Genomic DNA, 22,690 nt, shown 5'->3' with positions numbered 1-22,690 from the left:
AAAATCCAAAAATAATTAAAAACACTAATATTTAATTAATTCGGCCATGGAATAAGAGCGACGAGCTACCGGTCGTCCAACAGCGACTTCTCAGTTACGGCGTGGAGAAAAGATCAACGTCGAACGAAGACCGTCCGATGGATAGGGCGACGGAATTTGAAAACGTCAGATTAAGAGGAGACGTTGCGGGGTCGACATCGGTGGGGCCGTTCACAGGCTGCCAGTGTCGCGGAGATCTCGGGTGACCGGCTACTGCCCGTGGTTGAGCGGTGCGGTTGTTGGGGTGTGGTGCGCTTTGTGTCGGTGCTGCATGAGCGTAGGATGAGCTGTCCCTGTCCTGAGCCCGAGCTAATAATTGGTTGTTTTTTTTTATTAGCGTATTTAGGATTTTCTTTTTTTGGTATTCCTTTTATTTATAGGTTAGGGTTGTATATATCAGTGTCGTGTCCTATTTTATTAATTTTTTAGAATTTTTATTAAGAAATTTCCTTTTGTAAGAAAGATTTTTTCTTTTTTTTCCATATTTTATGATTTTATTCTTTTTCTAGAATCTACATGTTTATGAATTTGAAGATTGATTATCTATTCTTAATAAAGATTATTTTTTTATTTTTGGTAAAACTTAGAGAGATTTTTTTTTCCCCTTTATTTTTGATATTTTTTATTCTTTCCTTCTCCTCAATTGTGTCTTTTCATCAACTCTTATGGTACGGTCATTATCCTATTCAACGTCACTTTTTAATAAAAATATTTTAAATTAATTTTTAGAAACAAAATTATTAATTTGAATCCCTGAAAATTTGCATTTCAATTGAGACATAAAGCAACTATGGCAAAAAGTTGACACCCATAGTATGCAGGGATAATTAAGGTAATTTGTGAGACTTCTATATTCGCTTGGAATTAACTCAGATTTATATGTGGCAATATGACTACATGAACTATCTACTCCAACCATAGAGGCGCAAGAGATAACACAAATGTTTATTAAGGAGGAAAATTAAATCATATTTCTAATGATTAAAAACTTGTTTATTTGTCCCATAGCAATATGTATCGCATTTTCAGACATCTAAGAATTGAGTTCATTTTCAGTGAATTAACTGATGATTTAATTTATTTTCAATGAATTAACGGATGATTTTTTTTTAATGAATGATTGAGATATGAAACTGAATTAATGATCATTCATTACGAGTATGTCTTAAATTTATTTATTTTGATCAAACAAGAATAATTAATGTTGTTGCTATTAGGTGATTTTGTAACAATATTCTTTATAATAACCAAACCATTGTAATCCCAATTAATCGAGACTAACACCAAATAATATTCAAAAGAATAAAAATAGGTTATTTTGATAATTAAAATTTTAAGTACCTGATAATCTAATTGGAGCTCTTTTTTCAGGGAAATTCTGGTTCGCATTTATCTGAAATATACGCACATATTCACACAACTATAATTACAAAATATGTCATAATATTTTTCGTTCTGTTATAATCAAATACTATTTCATTTATGGCATAATTACATTCGAAATTAATTGATTAATCGATCATTTACTGAGTAATAATGATTTTATTATTAATCTGTCGAGGCGTCAGGATCGATGCTGCTGGCGCCCGTGGACGATGCCTTCCTGCTGCTAGTAGTGGTCTTTAGTATCTGCATAAAATCTATTCATTAGCTTAATGTGGACTGTCAATCAAATACAGAGCATGGATTATATACAAATTACTCTGGAATTGTTTAAAAAAAGTGAATGACACGAGCTAAAAGCTAATTAATTGTGAAATCAAATTTCATGTACAGTTAGTTAATTATTGTACGAAGCAAATCATCTTATATTTTTAATTAAACGTAGTTAAAATCGAGGTTATATTTTCGCAAGCTTTATAAAAAAATAATGGATTAGATTTGAAAATTTTATAACATAAGGATAATTCAAATTTCTATTTCCATGCACGAGTCAAGTATTTTAACACGAGTTTTCAAAGTAATGTTAAATATTTTTTTTATTTATATGTAGTTCATAAATATATATTCAAATTTATGTAATAGTCAAAATATATCAACTCAGTATAATATGATATTATTATTGAAAAAAATGATATATCCTTGTACTTAGGTTGTACTATTATTTTAATAATTTGATAATACATTTTAAGTAAGATGTATATTTAATATTGGTGTATCAAAGTGTAAATGTAATTGTGCTAAAAGGATCAAATTGGAGTAAAAACCTCAAACAATGTGGAGCTCTAAAGCATTTAATTCAGCCTGAGACTATAATGCAGTGAAAGGATATTAGGTTGTCATCTAAATGCCTATGATTTTATCCCAGGTATGATGTATTTATAAAGATTTTTCATCAAATAAGGCATGCAACTGCGGGATACTAATCTTCTAGATCGTCAGCTACAAGAACTTTCTAAATTATCACGATAGTCGATGAAAAAATTTTATGAAATAGGACCGGATACTCTAGATTCAATAGGGTAAATTTCATATTGTGATTGCCTTAGAACTTAATTATTAAAGCCTTGTGACTTTAGAAGGTATCAAAGTCGTATGTGTTAATTAATTTAAGTTTTGGATTATGGAGTGAGTTAAGATAAATTAAGTACAAGAGTATAATACTTTGAGACACTTCGGTCAACTAGAACAAGATTTGTAATGAATGAGAAGTCAATTGTTATAAATGGATGCAAGATTTTAATTTAAGATCAACTAATGAATACATATTAAGTTAATTATATAATTGATTGCAAGCCAACTAAATAGTATATCATTGGAGTCTAAATTTAAATCATGTTTAGTAAATATTTTACACCGTTTGAAATTCACCTCAAGACTTATTAAAATAAATATTTATGCATATACTAATTGCGACAACATGTGGAGTATTAAAATCAAAGGTATATTGAAGTAAAATATGAAATCGTCACTTTAGCGGCCACTCTAGGACAGACGCATACTCTCTCGAAAGGACTAAATCATAAGAGTATTTGTCCTAGTGTAGCGACCTTTTGTATGGAGGGAGATCGGACACTCAGTAAAATATTTTGCATCCGTTGAGAATTCACCCAAAGATTTATTGGAGTAACCACTCATACAGTACTAACTGCGTTAATTTGTGAGTGCTAAAATCAAAGGTATATTGTCGCAAAAACATAATTAATCTCATCCTAGGTGTCCCTCACATTCTGTTCTTAGATTATGCGAAGCGAGTTAAATGATGGGGTCAGTTTATAGCCGACTATTAAGTGATTAGGAGGTGGAAGGACTTTTTCTCCAAGGATACGTGCCCGTCGAGAATTGATCCCTATTTCATTATAAGAAATCTGTCATAACTGATACTCCACGAGAACTAAAATCAAAGTTATATTGTAGCAAAATGTGGAATCCGCCATTTCAGCGGCCCCACATGATTTACCCCACGACTATCTGTGAGTAAGTAAATTGGAAAACTGTAGTTGACTAGTGCGGGGAGAGCTTTTTCCTCAGTTTTGTCGAGATTCGAACTCTTACTTTATTATAGTAACTCTACTCCGTACTAGGCAACTCAACTTTACCCCGGGGGCTAAAATCCTTGTGCTTGGGGCAATGTGGCAGCTAGTACAGTGAGGTTATACAATCAAAGTTATATGAACTATATATATAGGAGAACTTTAAAATAAAAAACAGAAGCCAACGTCCCATTTTCTTATGCTCTTCAACATCAATGTCCAAAAGAATAGGGAAGTTGAAAGGCTTTAAATCCTCAACCCTCGAATTTTTATTAATTATCTCTTCCCTTGTTTCAATTTTTTTTATTAAATATGTAATTATCGAATCTAGTTTTTATTTTTATCTGATTACTATATTCATATCATAATCAATTGTTCGACCATTAATTAGCACAGCATTTTTTATTCGAATACTATCTGAAAGTGAATTAATTATTATAAATCTGATTATCTTCAACTCCCCAAGTCTAAAAGCACTAAAGAGAATGCAAATTTACATTTGTATGGATGAATTATTAGTTTGATCTTACAATTATATGCATAATTCAGAATATATTAAAAGAAGACAAACCTCTATGATGCTTTAAAACTTACAGCTTAATGCATGATAACATCACTTTGAATATTTTTCTCTGGACACTTTTTTGAGGAGAATAAAAAAATTCTTTGAATTGTATTTCTTTTTCGAGTTCTTGATCGAGCATCAACTTAATTTGTTTAGATTGTGAGTTGTTTTATGGATCAGAAGAAAGCATGAGCAAACTAAATGGTAAGTTATAACAACTCGACATTTAAATAGCTAGCTAGCGTGTTATATATAACAAGGCAACTTTAAAAAAACAATGACGTACTTGTCGTAGCATCTTGTTCTCATTCTGCAACGTGGACAGCCTCTCCTCCAGCTCCGAGTTCCTGCTCTCCAGGTCATTCGCCTTCGCCTCCAACTCGCTCAAGTGCGCCTTCTTCCTCTCCCTCGCTTGCTGAGCCGACACTCGATTTCTCAACAATCTTTCAGTAAAATGATTTTCATCAAAATAAATATCGAACGACGATTTATTCTGTTGCTAATTTTTGATGATTGGTGATTAGTTATAAAACCTTTTGAGGCGTTTGTGCTCTTTTTCAGCGGCGTTTCTCCCCTTCCTCTTCACCAGCTGCTGTCCGGCATGGCCGGCAGACGACTGAGCGCGGTCCGCAATATTGACTTCGGCCGAACCTGATCCTTGCCCGGAATTCGATAAGCCGGCCAGGTCGAACTGCCCGAACTCTGGCACCCGTCTTATGTCCTCATCGCTCTCCATTCCTTCCCATGATTAGTAATTACTCGATCGATACATCAAGACGGAGATAAAATATAATATTCATAAATTAAATCACCTTCTTTGATGTCCGTCTGAGGAGCAGAGCTGGAGGATCTCTCGCTGCTCGAAGGGAGGGAGCTCGTCGCTTGTTCTTGAAACATTTTAATTTGTTCGAATATTGATGAGCGTTCCCCGAGAGCTAATTAATGGGTCGAAGAAGAATCGAGCAGATCGAGATCAGCTGCCGCCGCCGCCGCTTCTAGGATCTCCATCGCACGTAAAGGAATGAGAGAGGTTTAGGTTCTCGAGACGCGGTGGTGGATCGCCGTTGGATGGGGAGGGATCGGTTGGCCATCGGCCGCCGAGCGTGGACGTGGGCGGAGCCATGCAGGGTGGGGGGAATCCGAAGGCGAAGAGGGAGGGAACGTGGGGAGTGGTGGAGCATCGGATCGGATGATGATCGTGTGGTGGAGGCGGAGCCGACGCTGACGCGTAATTGAGACGATGCGGATTTGGATGGGAATGGATTCGGTAGCGAACGTAGTCTTTCGGTTATCGTGACGATGCGGACCGTTCGATGTGGACGAAAATTTAACGTTTGTAAATCTGAATATATGAATTATCAAATTAATAATAATAATAATAATACTAATAATAAGTTTTTTTTTTATGCCCAACTCTTATGATCCAATTAATTTTATAGGTGAACAATCAGGTAATATAAAAAATCTCCATCGATTTCGAAGAGTAAATCACGAATCCGAAGATGATCAATCTAATATCATAAAAAATCTCCATGAATCTCAAAGAGTAAATCACGAAAGCAGGACATCTAACTCTCATAGTCTTTGTCGTCCTTATAAATCACGTCCAACGTTGAATCGATATTTCATCTTCGCTCGTGAAAATAAACTCGTAAACTTCTTCCTTCCATGAATACTTTAACTTATGCATACCCCAAAGGGTCTTGGTGTTTAGGGTTTAACTGATTCATTTGATAACATTTTAATACCTTCGAGTAAGACAAAACAACTAATGAAGGACATCGTTAGATTCCTTGCAACCTACCTCAAAAATTCATAGGACTTAAAATGATTACAATCTAAGGTCTTTAGATTGATAGTAAGTTTTTACCTAAACCTATTAATTAATATAAACAAGTCTAATTGGGCTCATTTCACGTCCTTTGAATTTTTAGGGTTGCAAAGAATCCAACAAGGTCTTCCATTATTTATTTCAATTTTTCCAGAGGCATTAAAATGCAATAAAGAAGAATCGACAATAAATTCCACGTTGAGCATGATATGGAATTATATCAAGTCTAACATGAAATTTCTTGCCAATTCTTCCTTATCACATTTTAACATTCCGAAAAAATCAAAATAAGTAATGGAAGACACCGTTGGACTCTTTTTAATCTCAAAAATTCACAGAACTAAAAATGATTACAATCTAAAATCTATAAATCGATCTGTAAAAGTTTGAATGAAATTTATTGATTGACATAGACATGTCCAATTAGACTAATTTTAAGTCTTGTGAATTTCTAAAATTATATGGAGTTTAATGGTTCCTTTCATTGTTTTTTTTTCAACTTCTATAGAGGTGTTAAAATGTAATTAAAAAATCAATAAGAAATCCCACATTAGATCTAATATCTGGTAAGATTAATATTAGGCCCAATGTAAGTTTTTTTTTAATTTTTCTTATTATATTTTAGCATCTCTGGACAAGCTAAAAAAAAATAATATAAGATATCATTAAACTTCTTGCAACCTTAGAAATGCACACGACCTAAAATGAGTTCAAACTTGAGTAATCATTTTAGACCTCCAGAGAATTTGAAATAAGCAATAGGGAACATTATTAGACTACTTACCAGCTTAGAAATACATAAAATCTGAAATACATTCAATCGAACTTATTTAGAGCAATGGATAAATTTCTATTAAAACTCACTAATCAACCTGGAAATTTCAAATTATAACAATTTCGTAGATCATGCAAATTTATAAAATTACAAAGAATCCAACAATATTTTTCATTACTTATTTATCTTATCCAAAAATATTAAAAATATTATCAAATAAATCAACTAAATACTAAACACCCCAGGCCTGATATGATTTTCATATCAGCCCATATTATGCATGTAAAAAAAAAAAAGTTTATTTGCATAGGAGAGCATAGCAAAAGAAACGAAAAGACTGAGAAAAAGTCAATTTTGATGGGAGGGATAAAATAGAAAAATCATACAACTAAATGTGTCCTTTGATAAATGACAAAGGAACGTGCACTTTTGATCAATTTAAAAATCTGTATGCGCCTTCGATAAATTGTAGAAGAATCAGAGCTCAAAAAAACTAATTAAATAGGTACAACAACCGACAAAGGTCTGTGCAGAACCAATTCATGATTATTACTTTTCAACGAAACAAATGAATGACTAGTTATTTACAATAGGTTGACGTGGAAGATTCAGTCATGGCTTATTAGCCACTCAGAACTAGTTAGCAATTAATGCCATGGAATCACTCAGTCTCTTATGCTGCAAAGAAGAGTCACACGAGGATATAGCGCATCCATGAGCTGCTCCAGAATTCGTCATCTCCACGGAATATTCACTAGCGGTAGCAGCTTCAACTGCCCCAAAAGTAACACAACAAAATTAGAGTTGTCACTTCAAATCATGAACCAAGAAATTCCTTTCTTTACAAAACTATGCCATGGCCATTTAAAAGAATTTAAAAATATGTAACAGACAGACAATTTCATTCATCATGTTTCCTACGAGAAAGAACAAATGGATGGATTTCTGTTTGAAATTTCAATGATTCTCTCCTCCTGCCCATCCCCATATAGTCATGGACTTGAATACAAACTTCAATACCAAAGTCACTATCTCAGAAATAATCAGTTTCCATATAGAGATGATATAAATGTTGCCTAAATTTGTAGACAAAATCATCTGGATACTACGGTGTATTTCAACCCTCTAGTCCTTTAGTGATCAAGTCAAATATTGATTAATAAATTTTCAAATAATCAAATGTAGATCATTAACATCATTGTCGTTGTTGCTAGCTATTGCATATAGCCAAAGAAGGAAAGGACTTTTCTCAAGTTTGTAAGCAAACTTCAACAATGGGCATTAACTTAAATTTCATTGTAAAAGCTAACTTCAACAATGGGCATAACTTACCATTGGAACTCCCACTTCTTCAACCACTCAATTTTCAGATTCTGCATACATGCTTTTCCATGCTCCTTTCAATAGTTGTTCAGCCATTCTGTCATGTGATAGAGGCAATGACTCCATGGTATTTACTAAAGGTGCCCATCCACACTTAAAATTACTTAAATAAATGCAACAAGAATGAGATAGAGGAGAAAATTTCATTGGAAAAAAAAAAACAGAATTATGCGACCTATTATTCAATTATTAATTGGCAACAGCTCCTCCCTTACATACCACCATGTCTGATGCAGGTTTAGAAAAATACACCAATGTAACCTAAAAAACTCTACCAGCAACTACTGTATATGCATTGTAGTCGTTCAATTTTGAAAATTTGATTTTCTACATGTTTAAAGGGAAACATAGAAGGGGAGCCTTGGCGCAACGATAAAGTTGTTGCTTTGTGACCAAAAGGTCACGGGTTCGAATCCTGGAAACAACCTCTTGCAAAAAGCAAGGTAAAGCTGCGTACAATGGATCGTGCACCAGATTGCCCTTTTTTAAAGGGAAATATAGTGCACAAAGCTCCTTTCTACATGTTTATTGACTTTAAATTATACAACCATTTAAGAAAAGATAAACAAATGGTAGGGTGAATACACAACATGACATAGTAAGCGCAAGCAGTTCATCAAATTGTAACTAGTCAAAATATAGCTGAACGAGTAAGAAAATAAGCAAGAAAAAAAAGGAATGTGACATGACTTCTCTCCTATTCATATAGGAATAATATCTTGTGGTTAAAATACCCATTGGAGAAGATGAGAAGAGCTAAAGAAGGTTAGAGTGATATAACGAAGAAAGATAAGTATTTGTTACCATTTGGTGAAGATGATATAACAATATAAGGAAGAAATCTAAGTACTCGCTGTCTCTTGATGAAGATGAATGGTCTAGAGGCCATTATAGAACATTGGAGTCAATACAGCCATCTTTGTTGCCTGGCACTGGTGACAAATAAGGAAGCAAGTGCCTGCTAACACATTCACTGTAAGATTTTCAAATCTCTCGGTTCAAGTGGGATAAAAGTTAGGGATTTGAACGTGAAATCATTTAAAAATAACATAGGCATGGATGAGTAAATGCTCAAGAAATTACTCATTTGGCTTTGTGTATCTGCCTCTTCCTCCCTTGTTGCCAAGTTGAAACATGATGGGCGTTTTCCTCAAACGGTTAAATCTTCATTCTACAAGGCTGACTACTTGTACTTCCTATGCATTTTCTTGATTCTGCTCTTTCCTTCATTCTTTCGCAATTCAGATTGTTAGGTTTATGAGCACAAGACAATGATCCCCAGAAACATACTAACAAAGACAATGTTGTTCCACTCAAAAAGAAAGATGCCCTAGAAACAAACTAACAAAGAAAATGTTATTCTACTCAAAAAGAAAGAAACCCTAGAAACAAACCAACAACGACAATGTCATTCTTCTTAAAAAAAGAAACGAAGAGTAACAGATAGCAAAAAACAAAGAATCAGGAAATCTATTCATTGATTAAGGAAACATAGATTAAGAAAATGTAAATCTCTCTTATTCACCATCTAAGCAAGTCATAACATAGCACGCAAAGTGATGGACGAAAACCCTAAGATAGAAGGTCAGACAAAAGCTTACCGTGAGTGAAGCGACCCTAGTTCCCCTCCACCCTGAGCGTCGAATCCTGCCAATGCTCCATGGCGACGGCACCAAATCTGCCAGAGTTCTTCGAGCAACGGAATCCATCGTCTCTCCCGTGCGCGTTGATGCAAGCGTCACCATAGGGGCAGCAGCCGGTGGAGATAAACTCGAGGCACAACCGTGCCTTGTAGAAGGAAGGAGGGTGAACATCGGAGACTCTACGCTTCTTAGGCAGCGGAGGTTCCATGGAAAAGGAAGGCAACCGTGTCTTGTAGAAGGAAGGAGGGGGAGCATCGGAAACTCTTCGCTTCTTAGACGGCGTATCCTCCATGAAGGACGAAGAACAAGGAGACGAAGACGAAGAAGCGAGAGATCGGCTGCGGGCGAGTCGAAGGCAGGAAGGGTAGGGTTGGGGAGGGAAGGCGATGAAAGGGCGACAATATATAGAAATAGCAGCGGCAAATCCGGCAATTGAGAGGAATCCATCTTTTGCGGAATTATAACGGGTTTGTAATTGTTTCATCTCAGGCTCGATCCAATACCCAGTAATGGGCCAATTCTAGCTTAATCCTGCCTATCAATTTGGAATTTATCGATTTCTATTTTTTTTTCCTAATTTGACCTATTTACTTAATACTTTTGGTTTTAATCCAAGACCCTTTCCCACATATCAACATTTTTCCAATTAAAAAAAATCAATTTATTCACTAATAAAACTTTGTGAACATCTAGTTAATAATTCTTTTAAAGCTTGGAAGTTGGAACAAGTAATTAAGCTAGTTTTCCATTACATATGTAACTTACCAAGAAGGAAAAAAAACTTCTATTCGAATGTTCTTTGGAAGTTGGAGATAACTTGATTTGAAACGAATTGTGAGAGACGAATTATCAGGGATGACGGGTGAGCGTAATCCTTATGCTACAATTAACATGCAATTTACCAACATGACAAAAGCCTACCATTGCGTGCATGTCCATTGTAATAGGAATCAGGATTAGCTACATTTACGAGTGACTACATCTCAAGTGTGGATGTTGAACCAAAGGAGTAAATGAACTAACAAACATACGATTGAACTGATGCAGATCAACCAGCACGAGAAAGAAATATTAATTGTAAATTAACTATATATCCTTCTATTTATCTCTAGAGTAAATTAACAAAAACAAAAACAAGAAGAAAAAAAACGCACGCATACTAGTCTGATCATCCATTAAATTACATGATGAAGCATTGCAAGTGACCATCGGAACAATGGTATCAAACTCTATCATATCAGAGGCGTATCACTTCCACAAAAATCATTGTTGGGCTAGTCCACTGCACTGAACTGCAAAGCCTCATCTTAAACCTGGACAAGCATGAAGTTTCCAAGAAGCATTAAATAGTTGATAAGTTGACACTTACATGTAATACCAAATATGCAGGAGATTTAGTCTTGAATTATAACTTAAAAATGTGATTGTGGCTGTGTAATCCAGGAGTATAAAGACGAGTATTAAAGCGCAAACATAATCACCTTTCATTGCAAGCTAATTGTCAATTTTGGTGGATCATCTGACACACTAAACACAGTATTTGGTCCCGTGTGGCATCATTGCATAATCCCTTGCTATGCACATGAACTATCCACTAAACTGTCATTTTTTGCAATATGAAGACTCATCAGCAGTGGACAGTTCTTGGCTCATCTGACGATGGAAGAGATTTTGAAACAAGAACTAAACAACATAATAGGTGAAGATGACTGTCCATGCCCCTTGCTGTGGCATTATCAAAGAGTAGCATCTAACCTTGTAAACAAGTTACACATCAAAATGAGGTTCCCACCTAAACGTTGATGTTTGGAAACTATTCACATTCTTGGACTCCTTTTGAATGATTCAGTTTGTCATTCATAGGACCTAGGTCCAACCCATAACCTTGCTCCTCAATGACTCCTAAAGATCCCTACTATGCCTCTCTTTAATGGCCTGTCAACATCCTAATTTACTACAAAACATATCTCACCACAAACTCCGTCAACCATTCATACTATCATAAAAAGTGGCTATATAGGCTGCTTATATAGCCACATAGGCATCTGCACTTTGGTTCATTAGGAAATTGCTCAGACTAAAGTAAGATCTCATAAAAAAAAAATTTAGGTTGGCCGAGGAAAATAGGAACTAATCAACCCATTGTTGATCAAACTAACCTTCTCAATTTGTCACTCATCCAAACCAGGGAATTGTCTCATGTCCAATGTGTTGAAGGGATACCTTGTGGCTGAAGACAAAAATAAATAAATATTATGGAATTGTGGTTGCTTGGGTTGGTTAATTTGTTAAGTCATGTGCATATCTTTATATGCATTGCTTAGATTGATTAGTTTGCTATGTTATACAGTAACCATCTATATTTTGTTTATTCATCATGCTATGTATTTTTGTATATAGAAATAATGTTAAATCATATATGTATCATACTGCACTTGCATAATGGGTGGCTCCAACGTATATATAGTGCATGCTTAATAAATTTAATAAAATTTGCATAATCTATCAAGCCATCCATTTATCCTAAACATTTGACAAACTCAAGCACTAGAAGAACATTATGGAAGGCATGCATGAATTCTTATGAAAGTGTCCCTTGGCCATCATCCAACTGTTGGCAACAAATAATATCCAGTGAAGATAATTTCCAGAAAAAGCAATAGATCTGTGGTAGGATTAAATGGTACAGACAGTTCCAACTGAAAATTTATTAGATTTGCGTATGATTTAGGTCTGCTAGTGCCTTTATCCCACACTTCAGACAGAAACAATACAATCTAAAAAAAAGGCAGCCTTGTGCATGAAGCTCCCGTCATGCGGGGTCCTGGGGAAGGATCTATTGTATGCAACCTTACTCTGCTTTTTGGATGAGGTTGCTTTCAGGATTCGAACCACAAAGCAACAACTTTACCGTTGTGCAAAGAAACAATACAATCTAGAAAAAGGAAAAATGTTATAGACGTGTGTGTGTGTGACTAAGAAAATTGGCGTTTAATGAGCTATCGGAAAGTAGAAACTCTTCACACTATTAGTATTACAATATTGGCAGCCACTGGGACTGCTCAGTAGTGTGGCTGAACACTGAAGCAATACTTTTAGGTTTAAAACACCATGAGAATCGCATGTTATACAATCCAATGTAATGTGCTGACAGAACAGCAATTTATGAGAGGAATTGACTAGGCTTATCAATATATGTTTAGTAGATTCTCAGAGAATAATAGTAGAGTCATTGCTTGGCATCCTCACGTAATGTGACCATAAGCCAGGATACTGCAGCATGTAACTAGGGGGGCTTAGCTGGTTTAAAACAGATTCAGTAAAATAAATTAAAGCTCACTGCTTCAAATGAATTGTTTCCCACTTTCAGTATCTTGTAAGCGGATCTGAGAAAGTGATGTACTGATGTATCTTCAGATGCATCAGCAAATCAAAAGAAAAGGCTGTATCTTTTTTCTACAAGTACAACAAATTTCATGGGAGCATGCAAGATTTAGAGCCAACGTGCCTCAATGTCGAAAAAGGATATGCTTTATTAAGGTGATTGAAACTTCTATGTTGGTTTAACAATCCAACATGGTGGCATCTCACAAGAACTCATATCAAAAGTAACTACAAAAACCTCAAGCTTAATGTAAGAATCTAAAAGCAAGAAGAATCAGTTTACTCTAGTGATTTTGAATGAGCAAAGTTCTGTTTCCACAGCTGCTTAACTTTTCCTAGGCATTTTCTCATTTTTTATGGCCATAGTCATGTTTTCAATCTCAGCATGACAAAAGTACCACTAAGTTAGATAGCTAAAGCAGAAAATCTGGCATCCATCTAAAAATCTGTAACTTCAGAGATCCATAACGTATATAAGGTCTCTCTCAATGGAAGAGAAAAAAAACCACTTTTGCAAATTTGAACCTTAAGCCTAGGTCTGAAAAGCTAAGTGAAGTTTAGTAATGGAAATACAACTTCCAAAATGAAACAAACTTCATCAACAGTATGAGCATCAGTTTTAGATCCTTGAAGAAACCATGTTTCTAAATTCAAATAAGCTCTCTATTGATCTGGAAGGATAGGGGGAAAATCCTCATTAATCTTTCAAATTTTCCTTTTCCTCCTACTTTCCCATGACTTGAACAAAAAAAAATCTTGGATTCGTATAAATTGTAAAACTAGCAAATACGTCAGTATATTTAATTTTAAGCATACACTTCAATCAATGCCAATATATTAGCAATATATATATATAATTTAATATTCATGAAAAACATAGATATCATATGTATTTGATACTTTATCATACATTGCTAAAATAATGAACTATACACATAAAAAAACAATTGAGGTTAGTTTTCCATCTTTGCACTAGAATTGAATGTTAATTCAGCAAGAAAAATTGCAATTTTTTTGTTCATAGAAGAAGCTGCAAAAAATATTCCCAGACGTTCCTTGATTTGTATGACAAAGATGTGCAGGAACGGTAGATGCACATTTTCTTAACAGTTACAAGTTTTGAGGCAACTAATCACAGAGAGAAACAGTATAAAGATACACTGGTGAAAAGCACAGAAATATAGGTCTGAATGGAATTTCAGGTTACCTGAGTGAGTGATATCTATCAAGACCCAACTTTAGCGGAGGACATCTTACGGAGTGCCTCATTGGCAATGATCAGTGACTCGTCAATCCCGATCGCAGTCTCGTAAGCTCTTCTCGCCTCATCCGGTAAACCCTTTTCCTCGTAGCACTCGCCCAGGAGGCAAAAGGCTTTGGCATTCTCGGAGTTGAACCGAACCGCCTCGAGGAGGTCGGCGATGGCCTGATCGAGGCGGCGACGACGATTGAGGGAAAGGTGGAGCTCGGCACGCTTCAAGTGGGCGTCGGCGCGCTCACGGGGTTCCAGAGACTTGCAAACCGGAGGCGCAAGGGCAGTGTCAAGAGATCGTAGGGCAGGGTGGTGGCGGCCGAGGAGATCTAGGGCGAGGGCCTTGAGGATGTGAGGAGCGGCGTCGCGGGGGTCGAGGGCGATAGCACGGTCGGCCTCGTCACAGGCGGAGCGCGCGAGGGCAGAGGTGGATCGGCTCCCGCTGCTTTTGTTGCTAGAGGCGCGAGCGCGGGCGAGTAGCTGGGCGCCGTTGAAGAAGTGGCGGCGGGACTGGAGGGAGAGAGAGGGACGGCGGAGACGGGACATGACATGCTTAGGGAAGGATCGGAGACCGAAGAAGCCAGCCAAGGCGAGGAGGAGGACCAAAGCTTGCACCCATACCGACGAATCCGCCACCATCGTCGTCTTCCTCGAGCTCACCGCTGTGGGCTGCGAGCGAGATCGCCAAAAGATCTGAACTGGTCGAATAGAATCGGATCGGGTCTGATAGAAACGGGTCGGAAAAGACCCAAGTCATTGTGATACCAACTACCAAGTCATTGATTTTTTTTTTTTGTGTGGTTCTATCGTTCGACGCGTGTTAATTTCCTAGCTAATTTATTATTATTATTTTTATTTAGTTGAGCTTACTAGTATTAATCCGAAGATGCCCGGTTAAACCTATAAAAATTTTTTATTTGCCACTAAAATAAATAAAAAATCATTTGTAACAGACCTAATTTTTATATCAATCATCTATTGAAACTTCTAGAATTACATTAATAATTGAAGGATTAATGCCAACGTAGATATTTTTAATAGTACTATAGCATTAACGATTCAATTCTTTGAATACATTAATATTTATATATTAAAATAAAAAAAAAATCAACATATTGTCATTAAGAGCGTCCGTAACGTCACGTTAAAGTCGCGTTATAATGATACTGTAATTTTAACGTGGCGTTGTAGATGACCGCGTTAATGTTCATCTCTTGAACGCGTTAAGAACATTGAATGCATTCAAGTCTGTATAGGATGGAGGCCCACCCCATGTTATATATATATATATAATTTTTAAATTTTATTTATTAAAAATTTTAAAATTAAAAAGGTAATAAAACGGTTAGTTTTTTAACGGCTATTTTTTAACGGTTAGTTCAAAATTTCATCTATAAATATCCATCAATATGTACACATATTTTCTTTCAAACTTACTACTCTTTCAATTCTATTCTCTAAATTCTCTCCCCATCTATTTTTTCAAGTTCCTACCATCTTATTTTCTATCCGAAATGGATGAAAATAATAGCGCATTTTTTACAAATTTCTTGAATTCTACAAACAACTCGCAAGAATATTCATCTTCCCAAAATCCATAAATTCCACCAAATTATCAATACTCACATCCATTTCCCAATATGTCGTTTCCTCCACAAAATTTCCAAGGTTTTGGAAATTTTATGAATCATCTGAATTATGCCCCTCGAGGTTCATATCAACCGCTTCCAGCAGAATATTGGCAAAACATGAGCCATCTGTATTTCACGCCGTCGGTTGTTCATGAATATGGTACCCCCACTCATAACTGGTATGTCTTTCACTCATTCAATGTCGAATGAACCTGCAACTCCGACTTTTGTTCCGGAGACTCAACTTTCCGACCGTGAATCCCCAATTATGGTGGTCAATTTAGAAAAGGCGGTTTCAAATGCCGAGGGTATAAGAAAGCGTTCAAGTTGGACAAAGGTTGAAGACGAGGTCTTAACGAGAAGTTTTGTCACTATCAGTGATGATCTAATAATCGACAATGATCAAAAGACGGATGCTTTTTGGGGACGGGTTGCAAGCTACTACAATGAGAATCTTCCCCTAGGTTCAAACACCAGAAGTGCAAATGTTATACGGTCACATTGGCACAATACAATCCAAAAGAAGGTATATCGATTCAACGTAAATTACAATAGTGTTTATAATTCAAATCGAAGTGGTCACAGTGATGAAGATATATTGAGGTTTGCATACGAAAAATATCGATCTGAAAACAATTGCGTTGCATTCAATCTCGAACATGTGTGGAGAATTGTCAAAGATCGTCCAATGTTTACTCCACAGTTTGCTGATCACTTTGTGGCCACAAAGAAGACGAGGACCTCAGAGTCGGGAGCAAGCAACACCTCCTCCAACCAAGATGTGAGTATATACCTGGATTATGAAGATACTCGTCCAATGAGACAAAAAGCAGCAAAAAGAAAGGGAAAAGACAAAGTAAAATTGACCATGGAGGATCTGACAGTAAACTACAATAATATTATCACAAAGTTCACTGAGTACACAAGCGTGAAGAAGTCCGAAGTCGATTTGAAATAAAAGCAACTCGAAGTAGAGGAGATTAAGGCAAAAGTTACATTGTCCAAATCTGAAGCTAAGAATCATCGCTTGAAGTTGAAGGAGTATGAAATATTGAACAAAGACGTCTCGCAGATGACAAAGAAGCAGCTTATCATACATGAATGCCTATGCCAGGATATTAGGTCGAGATGGAATATCTAAATTGTTTACTCAATGTTTATTTTCTAGTATTATTATATTTTCGAGTGATTGTAATTTTTAATTATTGTATTTCTCATTTCGATTAATGTGATTTTTAATTATCATAATTTTGTAAAATAGTCGTTATAAACAAGCCTTGGAAACTAGCTGTTACAACTAGCCGTTGGCAATTAGCCGTTGCAAACTAGGCGTTACAAACTAACCGTTGCAAATTAATCGTTGCAAACTAGCCGTTGCAAACTTACCATTGCAAACTTACTGTTGCAAACTAGTCGTTGCAAACTAGCCGTTGCATGAGAAAAACAATATATATAGACACATTGTCCTACAAGATTTTCATTCGACTATCATACCATTTCTCAAACACATATACTAAAACGTGTTTCCTCCAAAAATATCTCATTCTACATGCAGCTCTAGCTCAAGTTCCAGCTCGACAAGCGAAGACGAAGTCCATGTTGAAATCGATTAGCAAGCTTATGATCCGGGTGAAGAATTGATGTTATTGGTTCTTCAACAACACCAACAACTTATGGAAGCATATTAGAGGAGGGACACGCGCAGAAGAAGGTTCGTCCAAAGAAATCGTGAAGACGGGCATGAGAGGCAAGTCAATGATTATTTCTCTATAACCCCGGTGTATCATGATGAAATATTTCGAAGACGATTTCGAATACGATTTCGAATACGAAGAGAATTATTCCTTCGCATGGTGAATGAATTAGAGAATCATTCAGCATTTTTTCAACATAGGGACGATGTTGTATGAAGAAAAGGGTTGTCACCACTACAAAAATGCACCGCCACGATTCCTCAACTGGCTTACGGAGTCCCTGCCGATCATCTTGACGAGTACCTACGTATGGGTGAATCAACTGCCATCAGGTGCCTTTTCAAGTTCTGTGAATACGTGGTTGAAATATTTGGTGATATGTACTTGAGAAGGCCAAATGCTGATGATGTTCAACATCTTCTTCAAATGCATGATGAGAGACATGGCTTCCTTGGCATGTTACGTAGCCTTGATTGTATGCACTGGAAATGGAAAAATTGTCCAGTTGCTTGGAAAGGTCAATTTACAAGGGGACATGGGTCACCAACAATCGTACTTGAAGCGGTCGCGTCTCATGACTTGTGAATATGTCATGCATTTTTTGGGGTCGTCGGTTCACGTAACGATATTAACGTGTTATATGAATCTCCCATATTCAACAACATCTTGCAAGGAAATATACCGGAGATTAATTTCATAGTGAACGACACTGCATATACGAAGGGTTATTATCTAACAGATGGAATATATCTCGAGTGAGCTACTTTTGTTAAGGCTTTTCCTTGTCCGGAGGATCCCAAGAGAAAGTTGTTTAAGGAAAGATAGGAGTCTGCAAGAAAAGATGTTGAACGGGCATTTGTGGTGCTCAAATCTCGATGGGCAATTGTCAAAGGTCCAACTCGTTATTGGTATAGGAAAAAGTTTAAACAAATCATGTTAGCATGCATTATTTTGCATAATATGATTATTGAAGATGAGGGAGGTCACGTGACAAATTAGTACAACGATGAAGGTGACGAACCCGCACAACCTATCCATGGCTCAAACCGAGGATTTCAGGATTATCTACGAACAAATTCTGAGCTACATGACACTCAAGTTCATCACCAACTTCGCGCTGACTTAGTTGAGCATATCTGGGGGCAATACAACAATAATCCATGAATTAGTATTTCATATATTATTTTTTAATTTCATAATTGTATGGTTTATTTAAGCAATTGTTACATTTCAATTTCATAATTACATGGTAATTTAAAATAAATTTTATTTTCCTAGCTTTGTAATTTTAGCCGCTCAGTTATAATTTCGTTTTCCCAACTTTATAATTTCGTTTTCCTAACATTGTAATTTCGTTTCCTCACAACCATCTATTTTATTAATAAATATATTTAAAAAATTAATATTATTTTTGAAAAGTAATAAAATTATATTTTTAAAAGTAATATTATTATTAAAAATAATAATAATAATTTAAATATTTTAAAACATATTTAAAATATATTTATTTAATATGATATAATTTTAAGATGGTTGAGTGGATTGTGGGACCCATAAATAATGAGTGTTAATGTTAAAAGGATGTGGGTGAAAGAAGGATGTTGTTATAATGAGTATGTGGCAGTGAGCCGATGTTTTTTGATGAGGCGGTGAGTGTTATTGTTGGAATGTATACTAAAAGCCTAACTTTTTGTATAAACGTTTATTTAGAAATAAAAATCACATTGGTCAAACGTCTACATTTATATGCTAAGTGTAGTTGTTCAATTAATTTATATTGTAAATAACATAGTGTGTGGTGTCACACATAGAAAATCATGTTATCAGTTCCTTATAAATTATAAACAGTTGCTCATGACTAAGATGGATAGGAACAAACCATTGGAATAGTTGTAGTGTAATTTGGTATTAGTTTATCTTGACTATAAAATTACACTAGTACACTATGAGTGTATTGAGTAGGAACATTTAAGATAAGTTCTTTTTATACTGACTAAATAAAAGAACATGACCTTTGTTATTATGTAAGTATGTTCTCTTAATCATGATATAATAACAAGCACATATACTTAATATTCATTTCTTTAATTTATCAAAGGGTGCGATTTAGTTCGATAAATCAATAGGCCCGATAAGTTGAGAAATGATATTATTTATATGGTGTGTTGTTGATTATAGAATGAAACTGTGTCCTAGTAATCTAGGTTGATAATGTCCCCAAGAGGAGCTCATAAGGATTGTCATGTAAACCCTGCAGGTGGATTTAGTCCAATATGACGATAAGGTTGAGTGGTACTACTCTTGGACTAAGATATTAATTAAAGTGAGTTGTCAGTAACTCATTTAACTAGTGGACATTCGACATCTTAAACACAGGGAGATTAACACAGTCATGATAAGAAGGAACCCAAAATATAATTTGGGATTGGTGCGGTAGTTCAATAATAATTCTTTAGTGGTATGAATTATTATTGATGAAATTAAGTTGGGTGTTCGGGGCAAACACGGGAAGCTAAGTTTCATCGGGAGACCAAAACCAATTCCTCCTCTCAGTCCCTATCGTAGCCACTTATTTATAAAGTATTATACCCACCTTCTTACCCACCTTAAGGTGGCCGGCCAAGCCTAGCTTGGAGCTCAAGCTAGGGCCGGCCAAACCAAGGTGAGTTGGTTTGCTTAGGTGGTCGGCCCTAGCTTGAACCCAAGCTAAGGTGGTGGCCGACCACAATAAAAAATAAAAGGATTTTATTTTTAAAATCTTTTCTTATGTGGAAGCATGTTTTTAAAAGAGAGTTTAAAATTTAAATCTTTCCTTTTATAGTTTTCTACAAAGGATTAAGAGAAATGTTTGATATCTTTCCTTATTTGTAGTTAAAAGAGATATTTTAATTTTTTTATAAAACTTTCCTTTTTTGTAACTATGCTCATGATTTAAAAGAGAGTTTTACAAATTATAAATATTTCCTTTTATAGTTTTCTACAAAAGATTAAGAGAAAGATTTGATATCTTTCCTTATTTGTAGCTAAAATAAAGATTTTAATTTTAGAGAAAACTTTCATTTTTGTAAATCATCCACATGTTTTAATAGAGAGATTTTAATTTATAAAAGTTTCCTTTTATAACCAACCACGAAGCGAATTTTTAAAAGAGAAATTTTTATTTTAAAATTTCTGGAAACAAATTAGGAAGTTTTAATTTTGTAATTAAAACTTTTCTTGTTTGGAGGGATTAAGGCGGTCGACCCTATATAGTTTTAAAAGGAAATTTTTATTAAACTTTTCTTTCATTGGAAAGGAGAATAAGGAAGTTTTTATTAAAACTTTTCTTATTTGTCAAGACCAAGGAATATAAAAGAGAGGGTAGAGGTGTCTCACCTCACACAACAATATCTCTTCTATTCCTTGGTTGGTGGCCATCCCTCTCTCCCTTCTCTTCTCCTATTCTTCTTCCTTGTGTGGCCGGCGACATCTTCATCTCAAGGAGCTTGGTGGTGGCCAGATTTCGCTAGAGGAAGAAGAAGAGATAGGAGGCTTTATTTATATGCATCCCTTGGAGCTTGGTTGGTGGCCGAAAGTTCTTCATCTCTTGAAGATTGGTGGTGGTCAAAACTTGCTTAGAGAAGAAGGAAGCTCGGGTGGATTCTCATCTCGATAGATCGTCGCCCACACGACGTCCGAGATAAGAAGAGGAATACGATAGAAGATCAAGAGGTTGTTGCTTACAAAGAAAGGTATAACTAGTAATTCTATTCTGCATCATACTAGTTTTCTTTGTATTGATTTTAAAATACCAAACACAAGAGGCTAGTGATTCTAGATTTTCAGATTTGTGATTTGAAGTTGTGTTTGTTTTGTTTTTTCGATCTTGTGATTCGATTGTTCTTTTTGGTTAAACCTAGGGTTACTATAAGGAAATTAAATATTGAATTTTATTGAGAGGCTTTGTTGAGACAGTGGTGGATGTTCTCATACCCAAGAAGGCCAAGTGCCTCGCCATGTTTGACCTGGGAGCCGATCTCTGAAATAAATATTTAATTGAGTTTGTAACATGGGTGGATTTGGATCTATAATGTTAAGTATTGTTTACGATCCAAATCTAAACCTTTAAGAACAGATAAGTTAAATTTAGAATCAATAATGTTAAGTTCTGTTTGTGATTCCGAATTTAATTTCTAAAAAACACAATAGGTTGTTAAGAAAGGTTCAGGACTTGTACAAAATTTTTGTACAGGGGAACCAGTACGATATTCCTAGTAGCAACCAATAGTTACAACATTATAGCATTGTGGATGCCCTAATATCTGAGCGCGTTAATGGTAATGTGGATACTCTTAATCATTAAATTACTTTCGAGCCTGGACATAAAGTGAAGCCCAAGAGATGCTTGCCTTAGGCCCACTTCTTAGAGGGACCCAAAAATTAATAATTTTTTAGATTTAGAATTCCTATTTGACAAACTTTTACCCAATCCTCTCATCTTCATTACCCTGATTTTGCCATGAGCTCCTCCTCTTCAAAGGTTCTTGTCTCCTACACAGCCGATGATACCTGCCTCTTCAATCCATCTTTTATTTTGGTAAATTTTTGTTTGATCTGTCCAACTTTTGCATTGGTATCACTTCCTTCCGGTTTCACCAGGAAACCAGTGTTGGTGGAATCAACCTCTAATATTTTGATGTTTGTTTATCAATATGTTTAATGGAGTTTGGTCAAGGTTGACCCAGCCAGAGAGAAGTCTAGTCAGGTCAAAAGTTGACTAGATGACTAGTAAGAGAGAAGTCTAGCTAGGTCAAAAGTTGACCCTAATGAGTGATGCTAAGTGGTGGAAGTCTTGGTGAGTGAAGTCAATTGATCAAAGTCTTAGTATGTGAAGATAGACCCCAAGTGAATGAAGTTAGATAGTGAAAGTCCTAGCGAGTGAAGTTAGATAGTAGAAAGTGTTGGTGCGGTTAGCACTAACGGTCTAACTCAAGTTTTGATGAATGACAAAATAGGTTAAGTTAGTTTTGTTGTTTTTTAA

At 35.6% G+C, this 22,690-nt stretch overlaps 4 protein-coding genes across 13 annotated transcripts; 1 reads left to right on the top strand and 3 right to left on the bottom strand.

Annotated features, from left to right (window-relative positions):
* Nucleotides 1-1,462: 1,462 nt before the first annotated feature.
* Nucleotides 1,463-5,107, bottom strand: LOC122016006 (transcription factor HY5-like). Its single transcript, XM_042573137.1, has 4 exons — nt 4,890-5,107; nt 4,611-4,815; nt 4,364-4,520; nt 1,463-1,668 (listed from the first exon to the last, which is right to left on the bottom strand). Exons 1-4 carry the CDS (start codon nt 4,972-4,974, stop codon nt 1,588-1,590), a joined length of 528 nt encoding a protein of 175 aa, XP_042429071.1. The 5' UTR covers nt 4,975-5,107; the 3' UTR covers nt 1,463-1,587.
* Nucleotides 5,108-7,163: 2,056 nt separating this feature from the next.
* Nucleotides 7,164-10,331, bottom strand: LOC122016099. 10 transcript variants are annotated; one of them, XR_006121050.1, is made up of 5 exons: nt 9,668-10,157; nt 9,150-9,297; nt 8,871-9,024; nt 8,016-8,103; nt 7,164-7,456 (listed from the first exon to the last, which is right to left on the bottom strand). XR_006121050.1 is itself a non-coding variant. In XM_042573286.1 (2 exons), the coding sequence occupies exons 1-2, from the start codon at nt 10,154-10,156 to the stop codon at nt 7,418-7,420; spliced, it is 528 nt and encodes a 175-aa protein (XP_042429220.1). In that variant the 5' UTR covers nt 10,157-10,171; the 3' UTR covers nt 7,164-7,417. The 10 variants fall into 10 exon arrangements, 1 of the variants encoding a protein (XP_042429220.1); XR_006121052.1 differs by having other exon boundaries at nt 8,917-9,024; XR_006121053.1 differs by having other exon boundaries at nt 8,016-9,290; nt 9,668-10,194.
* A 417-nt stretch (nt 10,332-10,748) lies between these two features.
* On the bottom strand, nt 10,749-15,084 carry LOC122016143. The gene is made up of 2 exons (XM_042573359.1): nt 14,301-15,084; nt 10,749-11,022 (listed from the first exon to the last, which is right to left on the bottom strand). Exon 1 carries the CDS (start codon nt 14,982-14,984, stop codon nt 14,319-14,321), a length of 666 nt encoding a protein of 221 aa, XP_042429293.1. The 5' UTR covers nt 14,985-15,084; the 3' UTR covers nt 10,749-11,022; nt 14,301-14,318.
* A 1,091-nt stretch (nt 15,085-16,175) lies between these two features.
* LOC122013514 (glutathione S-transferase T3-like) lies at nt 16,176-16,934 on the top strand. Its single transcript, XM_042569787.1, has one exon. The coding sequence runs from the start codon at nt 16,176-16,178 to the stop codon at nt 16,932-16,934; it is 759 nt and encodes a 252-aa protein (XP_042425721.1).
* Nucleotides 16,935-22,690: the final 5,756 nt, after the last annotated feature.

The sequence above is a fragment of the Zingiber officinale genome, chromosome 8B (assembly GCF_018446385.1).
Source record: "Zingiber officinale cultivar Zhangliang chromosome 8B, Zo_v1.1, whole genome shotgun sequence".
Taxonomy (NCBI): Eukaryota; Viridiplantae; Streptophyta; class Magnoliopsida; order Zingiberales; family Zingiberaceae; genus Zingiber; species Zingiber officinale.
This window is presented reverse-complemented; position numbering and strand designations above follow the sequence as displayed.